The following is a 24,851-nucleotide window of genomic DNA, read 5'->3' on the forward strand; positions in this document are numbered from 1 at the left end:
CCAGGGCTCCAGCAGAAGGAAGCAAGGAGCAAAGGTGGTGGGTGGGGACAATGGAAAGAGGCAGCAACTGTGGCAGGTAGCCTAGGAAAGGCAGCTGCTTCCTAACTCCATCAACTGCCACAAGAAAACAGAGCTGGTAGAAGCAATCAGTTTTCCAAAAGCAGCCAAAGGGGCCAGGTGTGCATCTCACTGAATACACGCCACACCACGGATGAACACTGAGGATATTATGCCGAGTGAAATAAGGCAGTCAGAAAAGGCCACATGTTGTAGGATTCCTTTATATGAGGATCCCAGAGTAACCAGATTCGTAGATGCAGAGAGCAGAATGGTGGGCCCCAGGAGCCGAGGAGCATGGGCTCCGGGCAGTTATGGTTAATGGAGACAATTTCCGTCTGGGACAATGACAGCTGGTGGTGGTGGCTGCACCACAATGTGAACAGACTTAACGTTACAGAACTGTGGCATTAACTTAAAAATGGTTGTATATTTAATCACAATGAAAATAAAAAATCCCATTTGCAAAAGACTGACAATGATTCAAGAGGAAAATGTGACACTATGCCAGCCCAGGGGTTGCTCGTATGTGGCCTCTACCCTAAAGCCATGCCACCGCAGGGTTTCTGGTTCTGGACCAGCTCATGGAGTGTGGCTGAAGGTGGTGTCACTGGGCTACAACAGTGACCATTTTCCTCTTTGTTCCTGGTTTTCCTACTTTCCACGCTGGCAGGTGGGAGAGAGGTACTCGATCAGTACTCGCCATTTACCTGTTCCACTTAGAGTAACCAGTCCTAACAAAGACCTGGGGACCAAGGCCACGTAGCACTTACGTCACACCACAGTGCCTGCTGGGATCCTGCAGGTGCTGCTGCAGGGCCTCGCACAGTGATGTGATCCCCCAGGAGGCCTAGCTCAGCATAGAGCACAGAATCAGACCCTCCCGGGTGGGGCCTGGGAAGGTGCAGCTTTAGTTAGCTCCAAGGGATGCTTTCCCACAGTGGAAAGCCATGCTGTGGGGCCTCTATAAGAAGGAGCGAGGGTGAGTTCCTAATACCAGAGAACATGCAGGGGAGGGGAGACGTGCGAACTTCCAAAAGTCATTGTATTTTCAGGAGAGGCTCCAGAGTTTGCAGCACATTTCCAAAGGGATCCAGGACTCCAAAACGGTTAAGAGCTGCAGATACAGAACCGATCCTTGTGCAATCCTACAGGTCCCTGTGAAATTAATTCCAATTCATCTCTACAGAGAAGGAGGGCTGGGATTGGCTGTGACATGCCCCTGGGTTCCCAAGGCCCTTGGCTGGTACTCATGTCGGCGAAATGAACAAGCTGCCCAACAGCCATCTTCCACTTCTCTTTGTCAAAATCCAGATCCACTGCCACCTCCTCCTGGAGGCCTTCATTGACAGCTCCCCCTTTCCACCTGAAACAGGTTAGGTGCCTCCTCCAGGTTCTAATGTCCCCCAGCTTCCCTCCTGTCCAGCTCCAATCAGCCAGTAGAGCCCCTGGCAGGGCAGGAGAGAAGAGTGGCAGTGGTTAAGAGGCAGGAGCCTGGGTTCGAATCCTGACTCTGTCTCTTCCCAGCTTAGGCAATTCACCTAATCCAGACCTCAAGTCTCAATCCTCATCTGTGAACTGGGGCTAGGGGACAAGACAGGTGACTGTGCAGAAGGCACCTGCAGGTACCAAGGAGCACCAGCATTCGGACCTGACTGGCTTCCGGGTTTCCAGCACTCCCTTACAGGGCCCTTAGAATGTGTCTGCCAGCTCATGTGACCATCCTGAGTATCGGTCCCAGACAACATGTGACTTCCCCCCCAAATAAGTGTGGGATAACCCAAACCTGGTAAGGGAAGGATTCCAGGGTTCCTGTCCTGCTCCCCTACAAGTCTGAGTCCTATACCATCTGAGGGCCCTGGAACCCTTTGCTGAAGCTACAGCATCTGTGTTTTCTGCTCCCAAGTCCTCTGAGATGCTGCTGAAAACTACAAATTTGCTCGTCAGTAAAACTGAGAAATTCCAGGGCTTGCAGAAAGTTCCATAAAGCTCAAGGGACCCCTTTTTCAGGCTGGCCCCCAGACCTCATCATGTTCCTCATGTTAAGCAACCCTAATCTGGGGGCACCTGGGTGGCTCAGTGGGTTAAAGCCTCTGCCTTCAGCTCGGGTCAGATCCCAGGGTCCTGGGATCGAGCCCCACATCAGGCTCACTGCCCAGCGGGGAGCCTGCTTTCTCCTCTCTCTCCCTGCCTACCTCTCTGACTAGTTGCGATCTCTGTCTATCAAATAAATAAATAAAATCTTTAAAAAAAAAAAAAAGCAACCCTAATCTGTGTGAATATAAGAAATTATCTCATTTGCATACCAATGTCTGCATGTACATACACACAAATTATACACATACACACAGATGAAAGCTCACAGACCAAAATTTAATGACAATTATCCAATATCTTCAGAAATAACACTGCTTAAAAGAAAAGTTCCCGTATCTTTTCAAACCCCAAATCCCCCCAATTTTAAGAAGTGCCATGATTTTATACACCACTAAAAGAAGGCGGCTGCTAACAAAAATTGTTAAGACATCATTAAGCGCAAATGCCAAATATAAAACTGTGTCTTTAGAAAGCATGACACAGGGGCTCTGAAGAACAACAAAAACCAAGGGACTCAGGAACCCAAGGCTCCCCATTCCTGGACGGCAGGACAGGAGTCTTGCCCTGGTGACAACGGAGTCCTCCGTGCTCTTCTCACAAAGAGAAATTACTATTAGTATCTGACCCATTTCTGTGTCCCCAGCTGTCACCAAGCACATGGGTGCACAGGCAGGCACCTGGAATCACAGCTTTGCTATTTATTACCTGTGAGCCCTTGGCCAAGTCGCTTAACCTCTCTCAAGTGCGCTCAGTGGCTCATCTACAAAAGGGAAACATCCCTACCCCAGAGGGTGGACATAACCTCACAACTTATGGCATAATGATCCTGGTGGCTAACACCTGATAGTCCTTACCATGTACCAAGTGCCATGCCAAGGGCTTAAATCAATTAAAAAGATAGATCTTAATGACTCCCATTTTATAGATGAGGAAAGTATAACACAGAGGTTAAGTAACTCTTCCAAGTCACACAGCAAAAAAGTGACAGAACTCGGACTGCCTCCAAGCCCAAAGCCCTCTATGGACAGGTCCAGGCAGGGCTTGAAACCAGTCAGGCAAGTGTTCAGCTAACAGGAAGGTATACAAGTGCATTTTGGGTATTGCTATATGAAATGCCACTACCAATCTGCTGGATTCAGGGAATGTCCGGGCTTGCCTGTTCCTTGAACGTGACCCCCCAGCTTCTCTTGCATTCTTCCTGCCCTGCTCCTAGCAGGGCCATGGGTCTGACCTGCCTGGAAAGGGGAAAGGGGATGCCCCCGCCTCCCAGACTCACCAGCAGGCAGTGCACGTACTCGGGGCCTCCCACCAGTGTGGTGAAGGTTCCCAGCTGTTCCGCCAGGGCCAAGAGCACCTCATCCTCATCGTAGATGGTATCTGTGGAGCCAAGACAGACTCTGTTACAGTCCCACCCCAAGTCTGACCCCAGCCCCCGGGTGACCCAAGGTGGGAAGAAGCAGGCTCCATTTGGCTTCCTCCAACCACAGCCCTCAGGCTCCCCACCCCCCACCCGGGCTGGTGCAGAGATCAGGGTGCAGGCCTGGGTCGGAGGACAGCACCAAAGCCCCTCTTCTGCCCTTCACTAGGTGAGGGACACTGGGGAAGTGAGACCAGTCTGCAAACCCATCTCTGAGCCTGGAGTTGGTGCTAATGTCCCTCTCAGGGGAGGGAGAGTGTGGAGCAAACCAGACCATGCATAAGAGCACAGAGCCGGTCAACGGGGGCTCTTCGCTGTGGTCCAGCCTCTACCCTCAGCACCACCTTCTCTGCCAAGAACTCATCTTTCTCTTCAGCCTGAGAAGTTTTTCTCCATCCTTCAAGACTCGGTTCAGGTTTCCTGACCAGACCAGACCAGACCAGAGCAAGTCCCTTCTCTACGCTCCCCTCAACCCTAAGCTACCTTTACCACCATCCTTATCTTAGGTGCCCAGGACTGGCTCCTTTCTGTGCCCCCGTTTCTACCAGAAATGAGCACAGCAGGAGCTCAGTCCTGGTGCTGGAAGAACGGATGACTGGGGAAAGCCAGAGCTGCTGGGTCCTAATGCTCAAACCAAAGGCCCTTCTCAACACCTGACCAGTATGGCAGAAGACGCTTCCAGTAGGAACTGCTGACCTCTGTGGCAGAAGATACTAACATCCTGGCATCTGCACTGGCATTTCAACTCTGAGCTTACGTTAAGCCTATGGCAGCCCCACCAGACACCTCCAGGCTCCCTTGCAGCTGGCACAACATGGGGCCTGCTCTGGCCAGCGGGGTTGAGAAGTGGTAGGTGCAGGCTCTGGGTCACTTTGCCACCATGCGCTCTGCTCATGAGGCTGTCCTCCCCCTCCTTACCCCGTGGGGGGCTCTCTGCTCTACTGCTGGCTGGGTGTGAGGCCATTCACTTCACCTGAGTCTGTTTTCTCACCCCACATCCTGAGAGAGCTGTGTGAGCCCAAAGTGAAGTGATGTTTTCTGTGAGGAGCTCAGTGTGGGGCCTGGCCCAAGTCAGTGCTTCAGAGAACGCAGGCCAGTGTGGCTCCGGGCCTACCAGGCCTTTGGGTCCTTCCCAGCCTGTTTCCCTGGCCTTCTCTATACACCCTATCCATTTTCTCAAGCTCCCAGAGACCTCAGCTTGTGGATGGCCTCACTTGTATTCAACTCAGCCCTCAGTCCAGACTCCTTGGCCAAGCCGTGTTCCTGAAAGCCAAATGCATGGAATCTGCTAGCACCTATTTTCATGGTCCCCACCCCTATAGAACCGCCTTCTCAGCCTCCCCAGCCTCCTGACCTCAAAGGCTTAGGGCTGCCTCCTCCCCACCTCTCTGATGCAGACCTGTCCACCTTCCACCTCAGTATCACTCTGATGACCACCATCTCTTGCCTGGTGACTACAACTGCTCTCTAACTGGTTTTCCTGCTTCTGCCCTGGCCCCCAAACCACCCAGCCTCCTTCCAGAACACCGAGTGATCCTTTAAATCATGACACTCCCCTACTTCAATCTCCCAATGGTTTCTAAAAACCATGAATTAAACTCTAGACTCCACGTACCATGAGCCCACGTGATGTGGCCACTGAACCAACCTCCAACTCACATCTTCCCGCCAACACTGTGCCCATCCCATGCCCGCCTCTTCCTGCAGCTGGAACATTCTTCCCCCAAAGTCCTACAGGGTAGGACCCCCAGGAAGACCTGCCCTGACCCCACTGGAATATCGCTTAACCTTATTTCCACCTTGTGTCTCTCCCCACCTTAGCACTACTTATTCCCCTGACTGGAACAGAAGCTCCATGAAGACAGAACTTCGACTTATTCTCCTCACAGCACACAGTAGATGTTTATGAAACGTGCCCACAAACGGTCACCTTCCAAGTATTTTCTAACCATGCTGTGCAACAGCTTAAATGAACCCAGATCTTTAAACAGAAAACACTCTTTCCTGAACTTGAAGAAATGCCACGGCCACAACAAAAGGCAGTATCAAGCTACTCTCCGCCTCAGGGAACCTCCACTCGTACACCTTCCCAACAAAACCAACCACACGGTGTGTTTAAGGCAAATCTGGGATTTCTGAGGACACTTTTCACTGGTGTTTGCCCAGGTATAAGTCTTCAAACAGCAGGTGACTTTTCAGCCACGGGCACACACAGGTGACCTGACTCACCTGGGAACCCATCCACATCTCACTATGGCCGAAAAAACTACCAACACTTGTTTCTAACCCAGCGTGGCATCACATGGTGACTTCCTCCTCATAACACTGACTATGAATGTTCTATAGGTTTGAGCTCAGAGAGGGCTTTCAGCCTGTTCTGAAACAGCAGCACCTTTTCTGAAAGACGCAGTGCTATCTACCATCTGCTGTTTTGAACATTTTGCAGTGGGTGAAGCCCAAAGGACAGAAAATCTGCCACCACTTAACGAAAGCAGCCCAGAGAAATCTGTCTTGAACGCCTGACTCCTCTTCTATCTCGTGGCTTGTGCAGTTCCTCTCACTTGCATTACTGTGATGTCACCTGTGGCTCTGATGTAATAAAAATGACACGTATGTTAGATTTACTGAATCTTGGGGCTCCCGGGTGGCTCAGCTGGTTAAGTGTCTGCCTTCAGCTCAGATCATGATCCTAGGGTATTGGGATTGAGTCCTACATCAGGCTCCCTGCTCAGCGGGGAGCCTGCTTCTCCCTCTGCCTGCCGCCCTCCCTTGCCCCACGCTTGTGCTCGCTCTCTCGCGTATCTTCTCTTCCCCCACCTCTGTCAAATAAATACATCTTTAAAAAATTCACTGAATCTTAACAATGGCCCATGTATTAGATGATGATTCTTGTTTTACTGAGGAAATAAAGCATGTCCTAGCTGGGACTGAACCAGGTGGCCCAACCCCAGGGTCTCTACTCTTAGCCACTGGCCCAAAGTCAATTGCCTCTGCTGTTCCACCCCCCCACCACCCCGCCCCACAACCTTTCAATAAAATGCTGTGTGCACAGGAGGTTTATTTTCTATATGTCATCCGCCCACCCTCTGGCAGCTATCTCCCACGACTGCCTGCCTTCACCTACAGGATTAATCGCAGACTGCCGCCTGGCCCTCGGAACCTGCAAACCCAACCCCCTACCACCCACCTGCCCCTGTGCCTCTCCCTGCATCCCATCACCACAGTCAATCCTGCCTCCATGTGCTGTTTACTCCTGCCAATCCCCTCCCCAGCGGCCTTCCCCACTACCTCACTACAGAGGGGCAAGCAGCACATACCGAGCATTTTCTACAGACTCAGCTCTGCATGGCGCACTTCATCCTCAACAGCCCTGTGGGTTAGGTCTTCCTCCCACCCTCAGACAGATAAGGGAGCTGAGGCCAGGGGAAATGGAATGGCTTACCCAGGCTTGCCAGCAGGCTGGTGGCACAGCTGGCCTCAAACCCAGGTCACACCAACTTCTTTACCCACTTGATTTTTTTTTAACCTTTTATTTACTCGAGAGTGAGAGCGCATGTGAGCAGGGGGCGGAGGGACGGGACAGGGACGAATGACAGAAGGAGAAGCAGGCTTCCCGCTGAGCAGGGAGCTCAAGGTGGGGTTCAATCCCAGGATCCCGGGATCATGACCCGAGCCAAAGGCAAATACTTCACTGACTGAGCCACCCGGCGCCACTCTACCACTGTTACACTACCATGCCACACATCACACTCCCTGCACCCAGTTGCCCCGTCTCAGCACTCAGAGCTTCCAAGTCCTGCACACAGTTCACCAGTGGAAGCCACTCGATTCAGGTCACCTGCTCAGTGTGACACTGATACCTGGCCTGCCCAGGCAGATAAACCTGTGCTCCGCAGTCATTAGCCGTTGTCACCGTGGGCAATCCCTGTCCCTCTGTAGGCCTTCATGTCCCCACGTGTCAAGAGAAGGAATAACCATCTCCGCTCCCCTCCGCCCTGGCATCACCACTGAGCCCAACTTATAGGATCACGTAAGAGTTTCACTAGTGACTCTGAGCCTTCAGCTGCCATTTCAATTAGTATAAAGTAGTAGTGAGAATAGTGGAACAGAGGATTTACCTCCAACTGCTGGTCTGGTGCGCATTAGACACCGTGCCAAGTACTCTGTGCGCATCTTCAGATGGGGTGAGTGGGGCAGCTGAACCACTAACACTTAGCAGTTCTTGCCATATGCTGAGTGTGAACTGCATGAGCGCATCACACGGCATCTTATTTAATTTTCATATCCGCTTACACAATTAGGCCCATTTCACACACAAAGAACCAGAGGCAGGCAGATGGGAAATACCCTGCCCTAAGCCACATAGCTAGAAAGTGGTGGGGCCTGGATTTGAACCCAGGTCATCAGGACCCTGAGTCATTAACCAGGACAGTCAAGTCCAGCTAGCCTGTCCCGACAGACAAGCCCTGCTGAGTCACCTCCTCTAGCCGCAGGATCTCAGGCGAATGCACTCCTTCATCTCTTCATCCTCAGGGTCCTCACATATAAAATGGGGGCAGGGCAGCAGTACTCCCCACCTCAAGGCACTACTGTGAGATTAACAATGGGCAACACCATTGATGTGTCCTTACTGAGCACAGGCCCCCATTCTGAGGACCCTGAACTAACCCAACGCTCACGAGGGAGGGTCTGGAGCACTGCCCAGCACATGGCAGCAACTACTGGTATTGTTAGTCCACGCTCATATTGATGCCACAGCACGTGTGTGCTTACCTGTATTTTGTACGTAAAAACTCCAAAGAACGGTTAGGTTAAGTGACTCACCTCATGATACTGGCTTTTAACTGTTAGTGCTGATTCAAAGCTGGCTCCAACTGCCTCCAGACCCCGCTGACTGATCCTGCCCCCAACCCTGCCATGCCGTACCTGGCACAGGGCAGACACTATGGTATGTTAGATCCCTAAGGAGCCCTCTGTCACCTAACAAGAAGCAACCCCCGACAGTCCCCACTCCACCTGGACCCCAGGAGTCCACCTCTTTACCTGTCAGGAAGGGCAGGAGCTCACTGCGGGTCCTTTCCACACCCAGGGCCAAAGCGATGGTGGACAGTTTCTTGATGCTGTTGAGACGAAGCTGGTGAGAGAATGAGAAGAACAGGGGAGAACATTAGTGTGCCCAGACTTAGGAGTGTGTGACAGCGCCGGACCCAGGCAGCCTCTGGAAGCCTAATGTCAGGATATGGCATAGTAACTCGGCACACACCTACCAAGTGACTGAGTCACTAAATTATGGTGTTAGCAGTGGCCTCAGTGAAAGCACCCACTGAGTCCTACTGAGCAGATACCCCTGCAGTGGTGTTTCCAAGACCACTCTCTACAACTGCACACTGCGTCCCCACACGGCTGGTCCCCCTCCTCTGCTTCGTCCCCTCCCGCACTCAGCATCACCTGACATGCTCCAAAAGGGGTGGCCACATTCCGGCATGTTTACTCTGTGCCAGGTCCTAGGCTAGGAACTCACACGTACAGGCTCTCACAACAACCCAGAGGTCAGATGTGTTATAAGCCCTACTCTGCATAGGAGGAAACAGGCTTAAGCAGCAAAAGTCCCTTCTAAGGGTCACACGGTTCAGATGCTGTGGGGCAGTGACTGAAACCTGGGACCACCAGTGAGCAGCAATTACAACAGAACAAACAAGGTAACAACATTGCTACACAAGCAGGAGCACTGTTAGCAGTAGCAACAGCACCACCATAATAAGTTGAAGAATGGCCCCCTGAAGATATGGTCTGGTCCTAACCCCCTATACTCAAGAATGTGAAAATAAGGACTTTGCAGATGTAATGAAGTCAGCATCTCAAGATGAAATCACCCCCAATTTAGGGGGGAGCCCGGGAAACAGTGAAACAGAAAATACATTTAATGGTCTCTGCCCCTGGTTCCTGCTGAGAGCTCCTAAAGCCCTTGGGATTTCCTGAGCAACAGCACTGTCTTTCGTTCCAATGAAGCATATCTTGGTGGGCTCCTGGATGGGGACTAGTCACCGGAAAGACCAAGCCATCATCAGAAGCTTGGAACTTCCAGCGCTATCCTCAACACCGGGAAAGTGGCTGGAGATGGACTTAATGATCAATCATACCTACGTGATGAGCCTTTCATAAAAATCCTCAAAGCACAGGGCCTGGGGAGCTTCCAGGTTTGTGACAACATCCAGGTACCAAGAGGGTGGCACACCCCAACTGCAGAGGAACAGAAGCCCCTGTGCGTAGGACCTGTCCCAATCTCACCCTGCGTCGCTCTTCATGTGCATGTTCATCTGAATCTTTTATTAGAAATAAGCTGATAGGGGCGACTGTGTGGCTCTGTGGGTTCAAGCCTCTGCCTTCAGAGTCCTGGAATCGAGCCCCACATAGGACTCTCTGTTCCACAGGAAGCCTGCTTCCTCCTCTCTCTCTGCCTGCCTCTCTGCCTACTTGTGATCTCTGTCAAATAAATAAGTAAAATCTTAAAAAGAAAAAAAAAAAAAGGCTGATAAATGTTAAGTGTTTCCCTGAGTTCTGTGAGCTGTTCTGGAAAATCATCGAATCCAAGGACAGGATCATGGGAACCTCCAATGTGTAGGCAAGTCTGACAAGTTGTGGGTAACGTGGGGACCTATTACTTGAGACAGGCACCTGAAGTGGGGGCGGTTTCGAGGGACAGAGCCCTTCACCTGCAGGGTCAGCACTGCTTCTGGTTAGCATTACAACTGAAATGAACTGTAAGACATCTAGCTGGCATTGCAGAGAACTGTGTGGCATGGGAAAAACCTCACACATGGTATCAGAAGTGTGGAGTGTGGTAGTGATGGAAGAGTCAAGGAGACAAACAGAAGAGCGAGTTTTCTCTACACAGCCAACGACTGTGTCCTGATGAAACAGAAAAGGGGGAACCTCGGTGGTTAAGCCAGTCAGTAAAGCATCTGCCTTTAGTTCAGGTCATGATCCCAGGGTTCTGGGATCGAGCCCCACATCGGACTCTCAGCTCAGTGGGGAGTCTGCCTCTCCTCCAGTTCATTCTCTCTCCCTCTCTCAAGTAAATGAAAATTTAAAAAAAGAAAAGAAACAGAAAAGGAGTAGACATGGAGACACAGGGAGCAGAAGGATGAGGATGGAGGGAGAGATAGAGGGAATGTGTCCACAAGCTATGGAGCACCAGGAATTGCCATCAGCTACCACAAGCCAGCAGCTATGAAAGGAATCTTCAGAGTCTCCCGAAGGAAGCAAAACTGCTGACACCTTACTTCAAATTTCTGGCCTCCAGAACTGTGAGAATAATTTTTGTTGCATTAAGCCACCAAATGAGTAGTGCTTTGTTGTGGCACCGAGGACTCTAACACATTTGGCTAACACAGGACAGGTCTCACATGGAGCATTTAGGTGTTACGACCTCTTTCAATCCTCTCACTCCTAGGGAGGTTGGTATCCAACGCTCCCTTTCAAGACTGTGAACACAGGGACCTGAGAGAGGCAGACACGTGCCGAAGCCAGAGCCGAGAGAGAGCTGGGACCCCTGATGGTACAGCCCACTGGGAATGGAAACCCTTGTTTCTCCAGCACAATAGTGTGGCCTCTCCTCCTGGCTCGCAGGGCTGTGGCAGAAAGAGGTGAGGTCATGCGTGTGGGGGTGGAGGGAAACACCCTGGAGAGTGAGTAAGCCACTGCTGGGCACAGAGAAGGCATCCTCTTCCTGGAAGGGGAGGCACAACAAGAAGGGACGGGGCTCTCTCAGCCAGTGCTTTTCCAAGAGAGGTCTGTGAGTGACTGTGATCCTACATCAGTTCCCTGGTCCCGGGGTTTAAAAATCTCAGAAATCACAGACAATACTGTCACTCCAAGGAAATGCCATGGTGGCCTCTCCTTTCAGAAAAATGCGTTCACATTTCTCATATAGTCACTGGGTATTTGGGTTTAACGCAGTCTGAACACTCAGCTCTCCAGCACCAATGAACCTAGAGATGAAGTATTATGAGAACTTCATCTTATTTAGCCTAAAAATAAATCACCCATAGAGACAGACCAACAGAAACATAACGAAACATGGTGAGCACTAATGGTGAATGACTACAGGTGGTGAATATAAACCTTCCTTGTAAACTGCTGGCAAGTATGTACTTTCAGCATCTTGGGCCACAGAGTCTCTGTCCTAACTACTCAACCGTGCACTGACACAAAAACAGCCACAGAACCACACAATATGCAACCCAACAGGCAAACTGCATTTGCAAAAAAGCAGACCACAGGTGGAATTCGGTCTATGGATCGCAGTCTGCTGGCCTTTGTCCGACTCTCAATGTTCTGCAGGTCTGAAGTTCTCCATAATAAAATATGGGGGGGGCCTACTGACTTAGATGCTTGTTTCCTTCCTCTCTGTCGCCTTCCAGTTTGAGCTTTGGGTTCCTCTCTCAGCTGGGCAATGGGGAAATGCATCCAAGGGCCACGGCCCTGATAGCTGAGCAGCAGCCTTGAGGACAAGACACTAGCAGGGGATGAGTGTAAGCGTAATGCCAACAAGAGCTGCTGACATCTGACTGCCTACTAGGTGCCCGACAGCACCCAAGTGCGTGACGTGGAGAAGGAACACATCTGATCCTTAGAAGTGAGCTCTGAGGCAGGTGTTGTTCTAAGGGTGAGGATGCCCATGCACAGAGAAGCTGTCATTTGCCAGAAAAGCAACAAGAGCCCAGATTGGAAGCCAGGCACCCAGACTCTTCATCTAAACATCTCTATATTTAAGAAAGGTGCCCAAGGGGCGGGTGCATAAGAATCAAGCCATCTCTGCCATGCTAAAGAGCCCCCTTCCCTCCTGCTGTCCCCGGAGACACTGGTTTTGGTGTCACTGAAAATGTCAGCTTGCCTTTCTCAGCACAGACAGCACCAGGAACACTCAAGAAAGGCAGGGAGGAGCTCTGGGGCCAAAGCCACCTTTAGCTAAGCACCTTTACATATTAGCTATGGGATCTCGGGCCACTCTGTACCTTTCTGGGTCTCAACGTCCTCATCTGCAAAATGGGGATTAAATATCACCCATCCTCAAAAGGTTACTATGACTACCAAGTGACATAAACCTGGAAATACCCTTCGACTAACAAACACAATAATGACAGCTTTGACCTACCCTGTTGACAGCACCCTGATTTTGTTCAGGCATCTCAAGAAGGGCACACATGGCAGCAGGCCAGCTTTCCTCCTGGGGTCTCCTTTCCTTTCTCTCCCAGTAAAAGTAAAATAACAGCAAATACTCCATGGTGCATACTGTGTGCCAGGCACTATTCTAGGAGCCTTCATGTCTTAACTCATTTGATCCCCAAGACAATCGCATGAAGATTCAGGATCACCCATTACGTGGCCGAGGAAACAAAGGCACAGGAAAGTTAAGTAACCTCTCACAGCTTATAGGTGGCAGAGCCAGGATGAACCCCAATCACCTGGCTGTTACGCAGTTGCATCAATCTGTATTTCTGTGTTTTTAATTTGGGGGTGTGTGTGCTCACAGCAAGTCTAAGAACCATAGTTTTAAACGGAGGAGAACACAGACAACACTAGAAGTACCCGCAACAGATGCCAAAAGATGTGAATGGTCATGATTCCCACAGGCTTTTGCTGACACTTCCTATACTTTGCTATTGTAATACTACAATTCCTAATAGGAGGAAAGTTAAATTGGAGTTACAGGTTATTGAAAATAAAGGTGTTATTTTCCCCACCCGAATTGATGGACCTGTACTGGAATCTGAGATGGGCCCCAGGTTAAGGGCTTCTGCACTGACATTTCTGCAAAGATGACAGTCAAATGGCCTGCAGACACATGAAAAAGTGCTCCACATCACTCGGCATCAGGGAAATACAAATCAAAACTATAGTGAGATCCCACTTCACACCAGTCAGAATGGCTAAAATTAACAAGTCAGGAAACAACAGGATGCGGAGAAAGGGGAACCCTCCTACCCTGTTGGTGGGAATGCAAGCTGGTGTAGCCACTCTAGAAAACAGCATGGAGGTTCCTCAAAAAGCTGAAAATAGAGCTACCCTATGACCCACTCTGGGTATTTACCCTAAAGATACAAATGTAGTGATCCGCAGAGGCACATGCACCCCAATGTTCATAGCAGCAATGTCCACAATTGCCAAACTGTGGAATGAGCCAGATGTCCATCAACAGATGAATGGATAAAGAAGGTGTGGTATCTACATACAATGGAATATTATGCAGCCATCAAAACTGAAATCTTGCCATTTGTAACGATGTGGTTGGAACTAGAGGGTATTATGCTAAGTGAAATAAGTCAATCAGAGAAAGACAATTATTATATGATCTCACTGATACAAGGAATATGAGAAACAAGACAGAGGATTGTAGGGGAAGGGAGGGAAAAGTGAAATAAGATGAAACCAGAGAGGGAGACAAACCATAAGGGAGTCTTTTTTTTTTTTTTTTTTTTTTTTTAAAGATTTTATTTATTTATTTGACAGAGAGAAATCACCAGTAGGCAGAGAGGCAGGCAGAGAGAGAGAGAGGAGGAAGCAGGCTCCATGCTGAGCAGAGAGCCCGATGCGGGACTCGATCCCAGGACCCTGAGATCATGACCTGAGCCGAAGGCAGCGGCTTAACCACTGAGCCACCCAGGCGCCCCATAAGGGAGTCTTAATCTCAAGAAACAAACTGAGGGTTGCTCTCATGGAGGTGAGTGGGAGGGATGGAGTGGGTGACTGGGTGATGGACACCATGGACAGTATGTCCTATGGTGAGCGCTGTGACTGTCTAAGACAGATGAATCACAGACCTGTAACCCTAAAACAATATACATGTTAATTTAAAAAAAAAAAAATAGAGCTCCTGCACTGGATTATACTGCCGCTCATAACCCCTGGTTTTCAGCTATGCACATGACCCCCAGGAAAAGACATTTGAATCACTTTTTCATCCAACGTGAAATTAACGCCTGGCCAGTGAAATCTCAGTGGGAATGGTGTGTGTGACTTCTAGGAAGTGTCCATAAGGGGATCTGTGGTCACACTCATCTTCCCTCTTTCCTGCATGGAATGGGGCTATGATGGCTGGGCTTTAGCAGCCACCTTGGGATCATGATGTGAACCTGGAGATGGGGAGGGTAGGATGGGTGACACGCAAGCAGTGTACGAAGTGGAAGAGCCTGAGACCCTAACACCAGAGACAGAAAGAGTGCCATACCAGCCGCATTGCCTTCAGACTTTTTGGTCGTAAGTCAGAAATAAACCTCAAGCTATTTAAGCCTCATTTAGAATTTTCCCCGTATTTACAGCCAAACTGAATTCCAGTGAACTCAACACATGACCTAGTTCTGGACAAAGAGACAAGGGCAAGTCAGCCTTCAACAAAGACTCTCCTCCTTGGGAAAAAAGGGAGGATGACAAGGAAAAAAAAAAACTTCTCTCTCCGAGGTCAGCCCCTGCTTCCAGTGTGGTTCTGTGAGGACTTAACAACAACAGACAGAGCAACGATCTTGTGGCCACACGAGGCAGCTCAAAGGAACAGCATACTCTGACCCAATTCTGTGACAGCCTTGAGCTGCCGAACTGGTCATGTAAGGAAAAAATGAGCCCTTAACTTGCCGGAACAACTGTTGGTCGGGTTCTCTATGATATTCCTGTTGGAGCAGCTATTAATAACATCAACAAGAAATCCTTGCTGTCCTTGATCGTGGCACAGTGCTGAAGTCTACCCTGTGCACTGTCCCCCGAGTAGGTTCCTGTCAAGTGCCCATGACGTTCCACATACATGGTTTTGCGAGAGCCTGTCACCCCGGGCTGGGGCTGCCTCTGTGCCCAGTGGCCCTCAGCACAGAGCCCAGTACATGGAGACACACATACAACATCTCCCTTCCAGCCACCGCATCCACTGTAGAAGCACTACTCACTTTTTAAGGTCAGTGTTTCCATTGGATCCACCAAGTTTCCCTGACCCAAACACGTACAGTGTGAGCCCAGGGAGCTTCCCTGTCACAAATGTGTATCTTGCAAGCCACAGGCAATCCACCTTCCCTTTGGAGTGAAATCTAAAGGCCTTGCTATGGTCTATGAGGCCCAACAGAATCTAGCCCCTCCTCACCCACTCTCACTGCCCACCACCCCCATACCCCCGGAAATCCTGTCAACGGCTTCCTCGACAGTAAAACCAATGCAACACCACCTTCACCCAGCTCTTCGCACTTGCTGATGTACTGTTTCCTCAGCCTGAAACACTCTCCCTCCAGTCACCTCAGGGTTTCCCCCACTTTACTCAGGCCTCTGCTGGATCCTCACACACGAGCACCCCGGGGAAACAGCATGCTGTCTCTCCCCACATGTTAAGCGCTCTCAGCAGTCCTGACACAGACTTCTCCGCTCAGTTTGTCCTGCCCCACTAGAACACTAGCTTCACAGGGCAGGGACCCTGTCTTCTTTCCCCCGCGCCCCAAGAATCTAGGACAACACCTGGCATGGAGTTAAAGCCCAATCAATATCTGCAGGATTTTTTTTTCTTTTTTTTAAATAAAGGAACTACAAATGTGAATACAAGCAGAGATAAAAGTGTCTAGGGGCGTATGCTCCAGACTGCTGCTGTCTGGAACAGGTGGTGGCCAGCAACGGGGCACTGGGGTCTGTAATGTAAGGTGTGTAACTTAACACGGAGCCTTGGCCGGCCAGGAGAAGTCTCTCCACCTCCTACAAAGTCCTAGTCTATGTATCTTTCTTCCTTGTTCCACAAAGGGTCACGTTTTTAAATGAACATAATGTGTGTGGGTGGGAAAAACCAAGCTCCCACCTGGTAATCATTTAGCGTTGCTGAAGGGTGAAAATGGGCACCACAACCTGTATTTCTACATTATTTGAAGAAATTTTTAAAAATATATGATAAATGAGCATGTACTCTGGCTTTACCTACTAGCTAAGGGTCCCTGGGCCAGTCTGGGCACTTGGAGCTTCTGTCTCCTCCCTGTAAAATGGGAATTAACAGCAGAGCTGACCTCACGGGACTGCTGGAATATTCGTACAAGGAGAACCTGGAGACAGAGCCTCGCAGGCGGCAAGCACCTCACTGTTCGCTCTCCTTCACCATCGCTCCTTACGTATTTCACGTTTCAGGGGCGAGGCAGCGGGTATAAGTGCTGCACGCTCAGAAGCCGCAGCGCCGGAGTGAGTTACTTCTCACAGCAGTTTGCCTAGCATGATAACCGCTCATGGATGTGCCTGCTTCCCTTATCTGGAAGGTGACCAGTCTCCGGGACAAGGGTCAGGACTGTTACCAATGGTGATTCCTGAACCTAGTACAGGGCTGGGCTCACCAAAAATCATAAAAAGAAACAATTTCAGTTTTTGAACACCCAACTACACCTTAGACTACTTATGTGCCAGGACCACAGCTAGGTGCCCCACACACGGTCTCCCTGTAATTGCTACCACAGCGCCAGAGGCACACGGCAGCCCACAGTCATTCCACAGCCAGGCAGGCGGGGCAGAGAGGAGCGTGCAGCCATCCGGGGAACTGCGGCGCATACTGCAGCAGCAGCCCGCTTCTGCACTGCTTTCTTACGCAGCCGTCCCCCCAGTTTAACCGCCCGGAGAGCAACCTTGACTCTAAGTTCCGCTTCACCGGTTGCCCGCGCACACCATGAAAAGAAGCTGGAGCTTTAGGTCCATGCTCTGGAGACACGGGGCGAGCTGCCACAGGGTCTTTCCACAGTCCGCCCCACTAACCCCACACCACCCAGCCTGTGAGTCTTCCATCCTTTCTTCACATAACAAGAAAATCAAGGCCGAAGGGCTGAGGAACTTATGAAGTGGCCAGAAGAGCAGAACTCAAAACCCAGGTCTGCTTCCACCGTGGCACTGTCGCCCTGTGTTACTTTCAATCCTAGACTTTGTCTGCACAGGGGGCTCAGCCTGGTGGTGAGGACTGAGTGCTACCCTGGAAACACAGTGCCCTTGGCTATTTCCTAGCGTTGTTACTTACATAAATGCCACGACTCAAAAAATAAATAAATAAATAAATGCCACGACTCACAGTCAAATTCATAAACTGACTTAAACATGCCCAATGTAAAGGAGACTTCTGAAGCCCTTGGGGAAATCTGAGGTTTAGAGGAGCCTGAGGGATCAGAACGGCCTGGTCTGATGCAGATGACAGCAGCACTGTCACCCAGTGTGAGTGAGACATGCATAACAAAGCATGTGGGGGAAAATGTCTGAAGCCTGGAACTGACTTTTAAAACACTTAAAAACAAACAAACCCCCCACAAACCTGAGGGAGAGTGAGGAACAGGTGAAAACATGTGGCCATTTCTGACATCAGATATTTAACTACTAAAAAACTCCTAGAGGAAAGTAAATTAGCACCTATCTCTGATGTCGTTTACGAGGACTTAACGAACACAAAGTACTCATGGCGCTGCTGGGTGCACAGCAGGGTCTCTAAACCGAGGCAAGACTGACATCTGCAGCCAGAGCACCTCCGTGGTGGGGGCCGTCCTGTGTATCAGTAAGACACTGGGCAGCATCATAGGCCTCTCCCTGCGGGATCCCAGATGCACTCCCCCCACCAGTCCTGACCACCAAAAATACCTCCGGACATTTGTTTTCTGGGGAAACAAAGTCAGCCAGAGCTGAGAACCACTGCTCTAGAGGAATCAGGAAAAGAACAGTCTTTAAAGGGCACCTGGGCGGTGCAGTCGGATGGGCGTCCAACTACAGATGTCAACTCAGGTCATGACCTCGAGGTCCTGGGATCAAGCCCCACATCGGGGGTCTGCGCTCAGGAGGGAGTTGGCTTCTCCCTCTCCCTGCTCTGGCTCATGCACGCGCTCTCTTAAAAAAATAAATACAACAGAACAGTCTTCGAAAATACTCAGGCACCTCGCCTTGACAAAGCCCCCATGATCTCATCCCCACCATGACTACTATAGGCCAACACTTACTGAAAATTCACAACACGTCAAGCACGGTTCTAAGCATTTCCCATGTACCATACTATTTAATCCTCACAACCCCCTTACAAATACCTAAGTTACAAAATCACTCCCATTTTATAGATGAGAAAACAGAGTCTAATAGAGACATAGCCTCTCACCCAACAGACCACGCTGTAAGTAACACGGGGCCCTGAACAACTGGATACTGCAGTCCGGCCTCTGCTTCTTACTGACTGGGAAGGCCTTAGGGTAAGGGATGCCATCTCTTTGCACATCACTTTCCCAAGTAGAAACACAAAAAGCTACCACCACAGAACAAGGTCATCACATACTGAATGCTTACTTCCAAGCAGCCACTTAATTTGCCAATTCCACTGCATCTTCACAATCTCCCCAGCAGATGCTTCTTCCTCATCATCACTCCACTCCACAGACGAGGAATCCCAGCCCAGTGAGAAAAAAGTATTGGTCCAAGGACACACAAGGGACAAACTAGGAGAAGTGGGATTCAAAGCTGTCACCCCTGACTCCCCACTTTACCACTCAACGCATTACATCCCACCCACCAGCAAATCCCACCTGCCCTCCTGTCAACAGACCCAGAGTTTAACCTCTACTCCTTACAACCATGCACCAACGCCAGTCCTGGGTGCCAACTCTGCAAGGACACCCCAACAGGTCCATATGCTCCTCCCCGGCCCCTACTCAATAGCCAAGAGGATCCTTTAGAATTAAGCCAGAACATGTCATTTCTCCATGCGAAGCCTTGCAAAGGAACTGAAACTCACAGAAGCCCTTGACCTGGTCCGCAGGCCTTCACTTGATCTCACTCCAGACTAGTCCTCACCTCTCACCACTCTGCCGTTCTTCCTGCTTCAGCCCCGCTGGCCTGCTTGCTGTTTTCTGAACACAACTAGCACGCGCCCACCTAGGGCTCAATATCACTTCCCCAGTGACCCTCACTTCCTCCACTATCACCTCCTTGACTATCCTATCTAAAAAGCAGCGATGAGGAGTGTCTGGCGGGGCTCAGCTGGTTAAGCAGCTGACTTTAGCTCAGGACATGATCTAAGGGTCCTGGAACTGAGCCCCACAATGGGTTCAGAGGGGAGTCTGCTGTCTGCTTCTCCCTCTTCCTCAAATAAATAAAACCTATAAATAAATAAATAAAATAAAAAGCAGCCCTGGGCTTGCTCTAGGCCCTGGAGCCTGCCTTATTATTATTTTTTATTAACCTACCTAATTTTTCCAGTAAGCAATTACTGCCACTGACATCACACTCTCGACCTACTGTCTGCCTCCTCTACTAGAACACAAGCCCCATGAAGCAGAAGCTTCGCTGTTTTACTCCCTGCTGTGTTCTAGCATTTAAAACAATCTGGTGCATAGAGGTGCTGGACAATTATTTGCTGAGCAAATCAATCAAGACTAGAGGGTGCCCAATCCCATGTTCATTCTAGTATCCTAGATTGTCTCATTAAAGACCAATTAAAATATCTGGCATATGAATATAGTCAGCAAGTTTCTGTCTGCCCCAAATTCCACTCTCTCCTTAGGTCTTACACATCTTTTGGGAACCTTTCCTGGGTCCTCCACTTCTCAGCCGCATGAATCTGATCAAGCTACATACTAGGCTGTGCTTTAGTTTCCTGCTCAGGAAGACACAGGACCTACTTCAGAGGGTGGCGATGAGAATTCAGGAAGCTCATAAATGCAATGCCCTTGGTAGCAGTTAGCTTAGAGCAAGCACCCAACAGATATCCACCATTATCATTATTCATTCAATCCTTTCTGCGCTCCTCTATTCTGAGGCCTGTACTGAGCCGCTGAATCCTGAGATGAATCAGAGCCATGTCTCAGAGCCGAGCCCTGCCCTCAGAAAGCCCATACACATGGGCACAGATGCAATCTCTGAGATTTTTGTCTCTGATTCTTGGGAAAACGTTCAAACTCCTTTTAAACACAGATCTGTATGTACCAGCATGAAAAGATAAGGAAGAAATACTAAGTGAAAAGTGTAAGTTGTAGAACAAAATATTTAGTGTTTAAAAAAATAACCCACTGGCTTTCTTTCTCTATATATGAATACAGCATGACCTAGAGTCAGCACACACCGACAGATATATAATACAGACAAAAAAGAAAGAAACAATGCAGACAATAAATACAAGCCATACAGATAAGTTTATATTTTCTGGTAACATTAATAAAAAAATACTAAGCATACAAAATTAATATATTTTATTTAACCCAATGTTTTTATCATTTCAATGGGTAATCAAGATGAAAAGCTTCACCCTGATGTTTAACACTCTCCATAGCATGTCTCTTAAATCTGGTATGTATTTACTTACAAGTACATCTCAACTCAATTCAGCCACATCTGATGTGTTCAAGAGCCACAGAGTGGCTACTACACTGAAGAGCACATGTCAGCCAAGGTCTTTATGGACCTGGTAATGGGCTACTCTGGGGGCAGCAGGTGGGGGCAGGTTGAGGAAGAAAGGGTGGGGTTTAATACAGAGGTGTTTAAGTCTAAGGCGGACACTCTCCTTACTGTAAAGAACTAGGTAGTAAATATTTTAGCTTTTAAAATAAAAGCCTCAAATATTTGTCTCTGTGGCAACTACTCAACTCTACCCTGCTGTTGTGTCACAAAAGCAGCCATGGATAATATGTAAATTGAAGGATCTGTGTTTTCAATAATACTTTATTAAAAAATAAAAAGGCAAAGGCCACCCCTGGCCATATGCCAATTCCTGTGATGAGGGAAAGAAGCAGAAAATGTTCACCTTTAGCCCAGAAGGCTGACCTACAGCCTGCATAGTTTCAAAAAGGACCAGAAATTAGCTGTTTGCTATGTTCTTAAAGGGTCTCATGACTACCTATACATCTCACCGATAGTTAATACTAAGCAAAATAACAAGCACCAGAGAAACCTTGTGAAAGTAGTTTTATGAGTAAAAATTCGAAAAAAAACTTATGATCTAATATTCCCTGCACATCCCTGCCCCTTGAGCACTAAGCATAAAACCACTGGCTTTAAGAGAGCAAAAGTACAGCTTCTTCTGTCCACAGGTCCCCATGTTATTTAAATAAACGCATTAAGCTGCATCGTAAACACCTCAAGAACTCTTTCTTTAACTGTGCTCAATGATCTGGCAACCCCTTGTTTAAGTCACTGCTCATAAGATCCTTCTGAGTCACAGCCTCCTTCATCTTCATCTCCCAACACCAACAGCTCATTCTGTTGGTGAGCTGTTGGTCATATTGGCTTCCTGCAGTTCGCAGAACATGTGTTGCACAGTGCTGCCATAGAACCTTTGCACTGGCTTCCTTTACCTGGAATGTTATTCACCAGATACCTATGAGGACCTGTTCCTCATTTCGCATCTCTGCTCAAATGTTCCCTTGAAGGCCTTACCTGGCCATTCTCTCTAAACTTGTAACACTCCCCCATCCGCCACATCCCTGCTTCATTTTTCTCCAAAGCACTTACTGTCTTCTCGTCTATCTCCCCACACTATAACATAAAGCTCCATGAGGCCACTAGTTTTTGTCACCTTGTTCCCTCTTGTATACCTGTGCCTAAAATAATGCCCTACTCAGAGCTGAGGCCCAACACTAACTGATTCACCATCACAATGCCCTGCCTTCCCACATCTCACACCTGTTAATAATGTATTCAGCTGTTTCACATCTGCTTCCTGTTTAACAACTAGTGTCACCATTATATCCTCAGCACCATAACTGATACGTGGCAAGTGTTTACTGAACAAATGAATCCACACAAGAACCCTATGAACTAGATAATTACCTCCATTTGAGAGAAGAGGAAAGCAAGGACTAAGGAGATTAACCGACTTGCCCATGTCAATTAGCAAGAAGTGGAAGAGCCAGGAGTACAACAGCAGCCTGTCTGACTCCACAACTTGTGATGTACCTCGAACTTCAGAGGCTGGGCCCAGTGCCATCCGCTCAATTTTATAAACAAAAATTGAGGCCCCTATAAAGGGAGAATGGGGCCTCTTCAATTACTACTCCCAATAATTGCCGCTAACATTTATTGGGCCCTTAACAACAACGAGGCACCGTTCTATTTCACTTGTAGTCCTAACTCATCCAGCCCATCACAACCACCAAGTGAGGCCTGAACTATTATTAGCCCACATTTCAGGGAAAACAAGCCCAGAGCCGTGAAGTAATTTGCACAAGGTCGCACGCACGGTGGGTGGGAGGTGGAGCTGGGATGGGCAAACCGGGGAGTCCTTAGGCTTCTCAACCACTCGCCAGCACGGCTTGGCCGTGCCCCCATCCCACTCACCACAAATATGTTAACCTGTTGAATAAACTGCCCACCCGCTGTTCGGCAGGATCCCAGAAGCTGGGGAGAATTTCAGCGTAAATCCGCGCTTGAATTTGGCTAGTTGCCCCCTTGGCAATCGGAGTGTTTTCGCCGCCCCTCCCCTTCGGGAATCTACATCAAAACTGAAGAGGGAGGGAGAGCAGGAATCGGAAAGGCAGCGTCATCTCTCAGACCCCATTTATAAGTTCACCCCACAGTGCTGAGGCCCAGCCGCCGGAACATAGGAAGGAGAAAACCTACCAGAGCCCCGACAAACCCGGGGCCCCTCCCCCACTCGGAGCGAGCCTTGCGCCCCCATCCCCAAAGGGCCATTCAGGGGCCGCCGCCAACCACCAAGCCCTTTCCTCTGCCCCAAGTGGCCGAACCCCCTCCCCCGCCGCTGCTTCCCAGGACCCGGGCCGCCACGCGCACTAGGCAGGCCCGGGACCCCTCCAAGAGAGGCCTGCCTCCCGCCCTCGGGGGGCTAATACCCAATACCGGGCGCCGTCTCATCCAGTCTTGGGACCTGGAGACGTGAGAACTGGGCGCTGATTGGCCGCCGCCCCCTTCCGCCACTCCCAGCGAACACTGAGCTTTCTCCGCGAGGGCCGTCGGTGCCCCTATTACCCCTTCCCGTATTCCCCAAGACCCCCGGGGCCTCCGGACCTGAACATCCTCGTTGCGAAGCTCGTCTATCAACACCGCAATGGGGTACAGCGAGTCGTCGCCGTCGGCGGCCGCCATCTTGGCTCCGTCCCGTCCCTGTCAGACTGCGACCGGCGCCGTGCAGAAACAGGGGCAGGGAGGGGTAGGGCTGGGAAGAGGACGAAAGACCAGCGTGGGGGCGCCCGAGCCACTTTACAGGGGCTGCCCCACGGTCATTGGCCGCGCTCCGCCGGGCCAACCCCGCATTTCGTTGGTCCGGGCAAACGAAGCCCCGCCCAGTGCCCATTTGCCATTGGTCGAAGGCACTGAGGTCGGCTGCCTCCGTTTAGCAGAGAGCGGAAGGAAACGGAAGTATGCGGTATCTTAGCGACCAAGGTTGTACCCGCCTACGTCACCGCTAACAACGAGCGAGACGAGCAGTTGTTCCTAGCCAATAAGTGGAGGGATTCAAAGGAGGCAAAAACCTGTCCTCCGGCGAGTCCGGGACAAAGTTTCTGCGCAAGCGCCGCGAAGTTTGCATGACGTCATGTGGGGACCCAGACGGCCTGCAAGTTTTGGCTCCCAAGCTAGTGGCTCTGGTGGTTGGCGGCCGTGTTAAGGGCAACTTTGTAAGGGAGGAGACGCGAGTGAGTCTTTGGTTTTTGCCTTATTATGCAGCAGCCTAAAGAAGAGTGGTGACTTGCCTTACTCTCTGGATGAAACGCAAAGCCCTCAGACTGATATTTAAGGTCCTTGTAGATCTGTAGATCTGGTTCCTAAACCGGCTTTAAGCACATCTTCTACTCCCCGTATTACATTTCACTGGTCCTGGAAGGGGCGGCTTGGTGGCTCAGTAGGTTAAAGCCTCTGTCTTCAGCTCAGGTCATGATCCCAGGGTCTTGGGCCTCTCTGCTCAGCAGGGAACCTGCTTCTTTTCCTCTCTCTCTGCCTGCCTTTCTGCCTACTTGTGATCTCTGTCTTTCAAATAAATAAATAAAATCTAAAAAAAAAAAAAAAAAAGACCTTCAGCGGTCCTGGAAAATTAGCGTCCTCTCACGAGGTCATGCGTTTTCCCCTCAATCACAGAGCATTTAAACACACCATCCCTTTACTTCTAGAGCAGTTTCTATTTAATGCTCAGATCTCTGCATAAAATGTCTCCCCTTCACAGCTCTTCAGCCTTGGTCTTCCAGCCCCCAGAGCCACGTACAACGACGACCACCACCACAGCCCAACCCTGCGTGTCTGTCTGTCTCTGTCTCTGAAAGTCCATCCCTAGGGCTGGCATTGTGACCATGCATTGGAGTCTGTCTCCTTACACAGA

The 24,851-nt window shown here is 49.8% G+C and overlaps 1 protein-coding gene and 1 long non-coding RNA gene across 2 annotated transcripts in view; one reads left to right on the forward strand and one right to left on the reverse strand.

Annotated features, from left to right (window-relative positions):
* Nucleotides 1-23,855, reverse strand: part of PPP2R1A (protein phosphatase 2 scaffold subunit Aalpha) — a 40,946-nt gene extending 17,091 nt beyond the window's left edge. The window contains exons 1-3 of the mRNA XM_082709998.1: nucleotides 23,549-23,855; nucleotides 8,615-8,705; nucleotides 3,431-3,531 (exon numbers count right to left, since the gene is read on the reverse strand). Of these exons, the coding sequence (XP_082566124.1) occupies nucleotides 3,431-3,531; nucleotides 8,615-8,705; nucleotides 23,549-23,626 (270 nt within the window). The 5' untranslated portion in view covers nucleotides 23,627-23,855. The remainder of the gene's footprint in view (nucleotides 1-3,430; nucleotides 3,532-8,614; nucleotides 8,706-23,548) is intronic.
* Nucleotides 1-24,851, forward strand: part of LOC309852832 — a 642,903-nt gene that overhangs the window by 329,285 nt on the left and 288,767 nt on the right. The window lies entirely within an intron of this gene.

The sequence above is a fragment of the Mustela nivalis genome (genome assembly GCF_964662115.1).
Source record: "Mustela nivalis genome assembly, chromosome: 18".
Taxonomy (NCBI): domain Eukaryota; kingdom Metazoa; phylum Chordata; class Mammalia; order Carnivora; family Mustelidae; genus Mustela; species Mustela nivalis.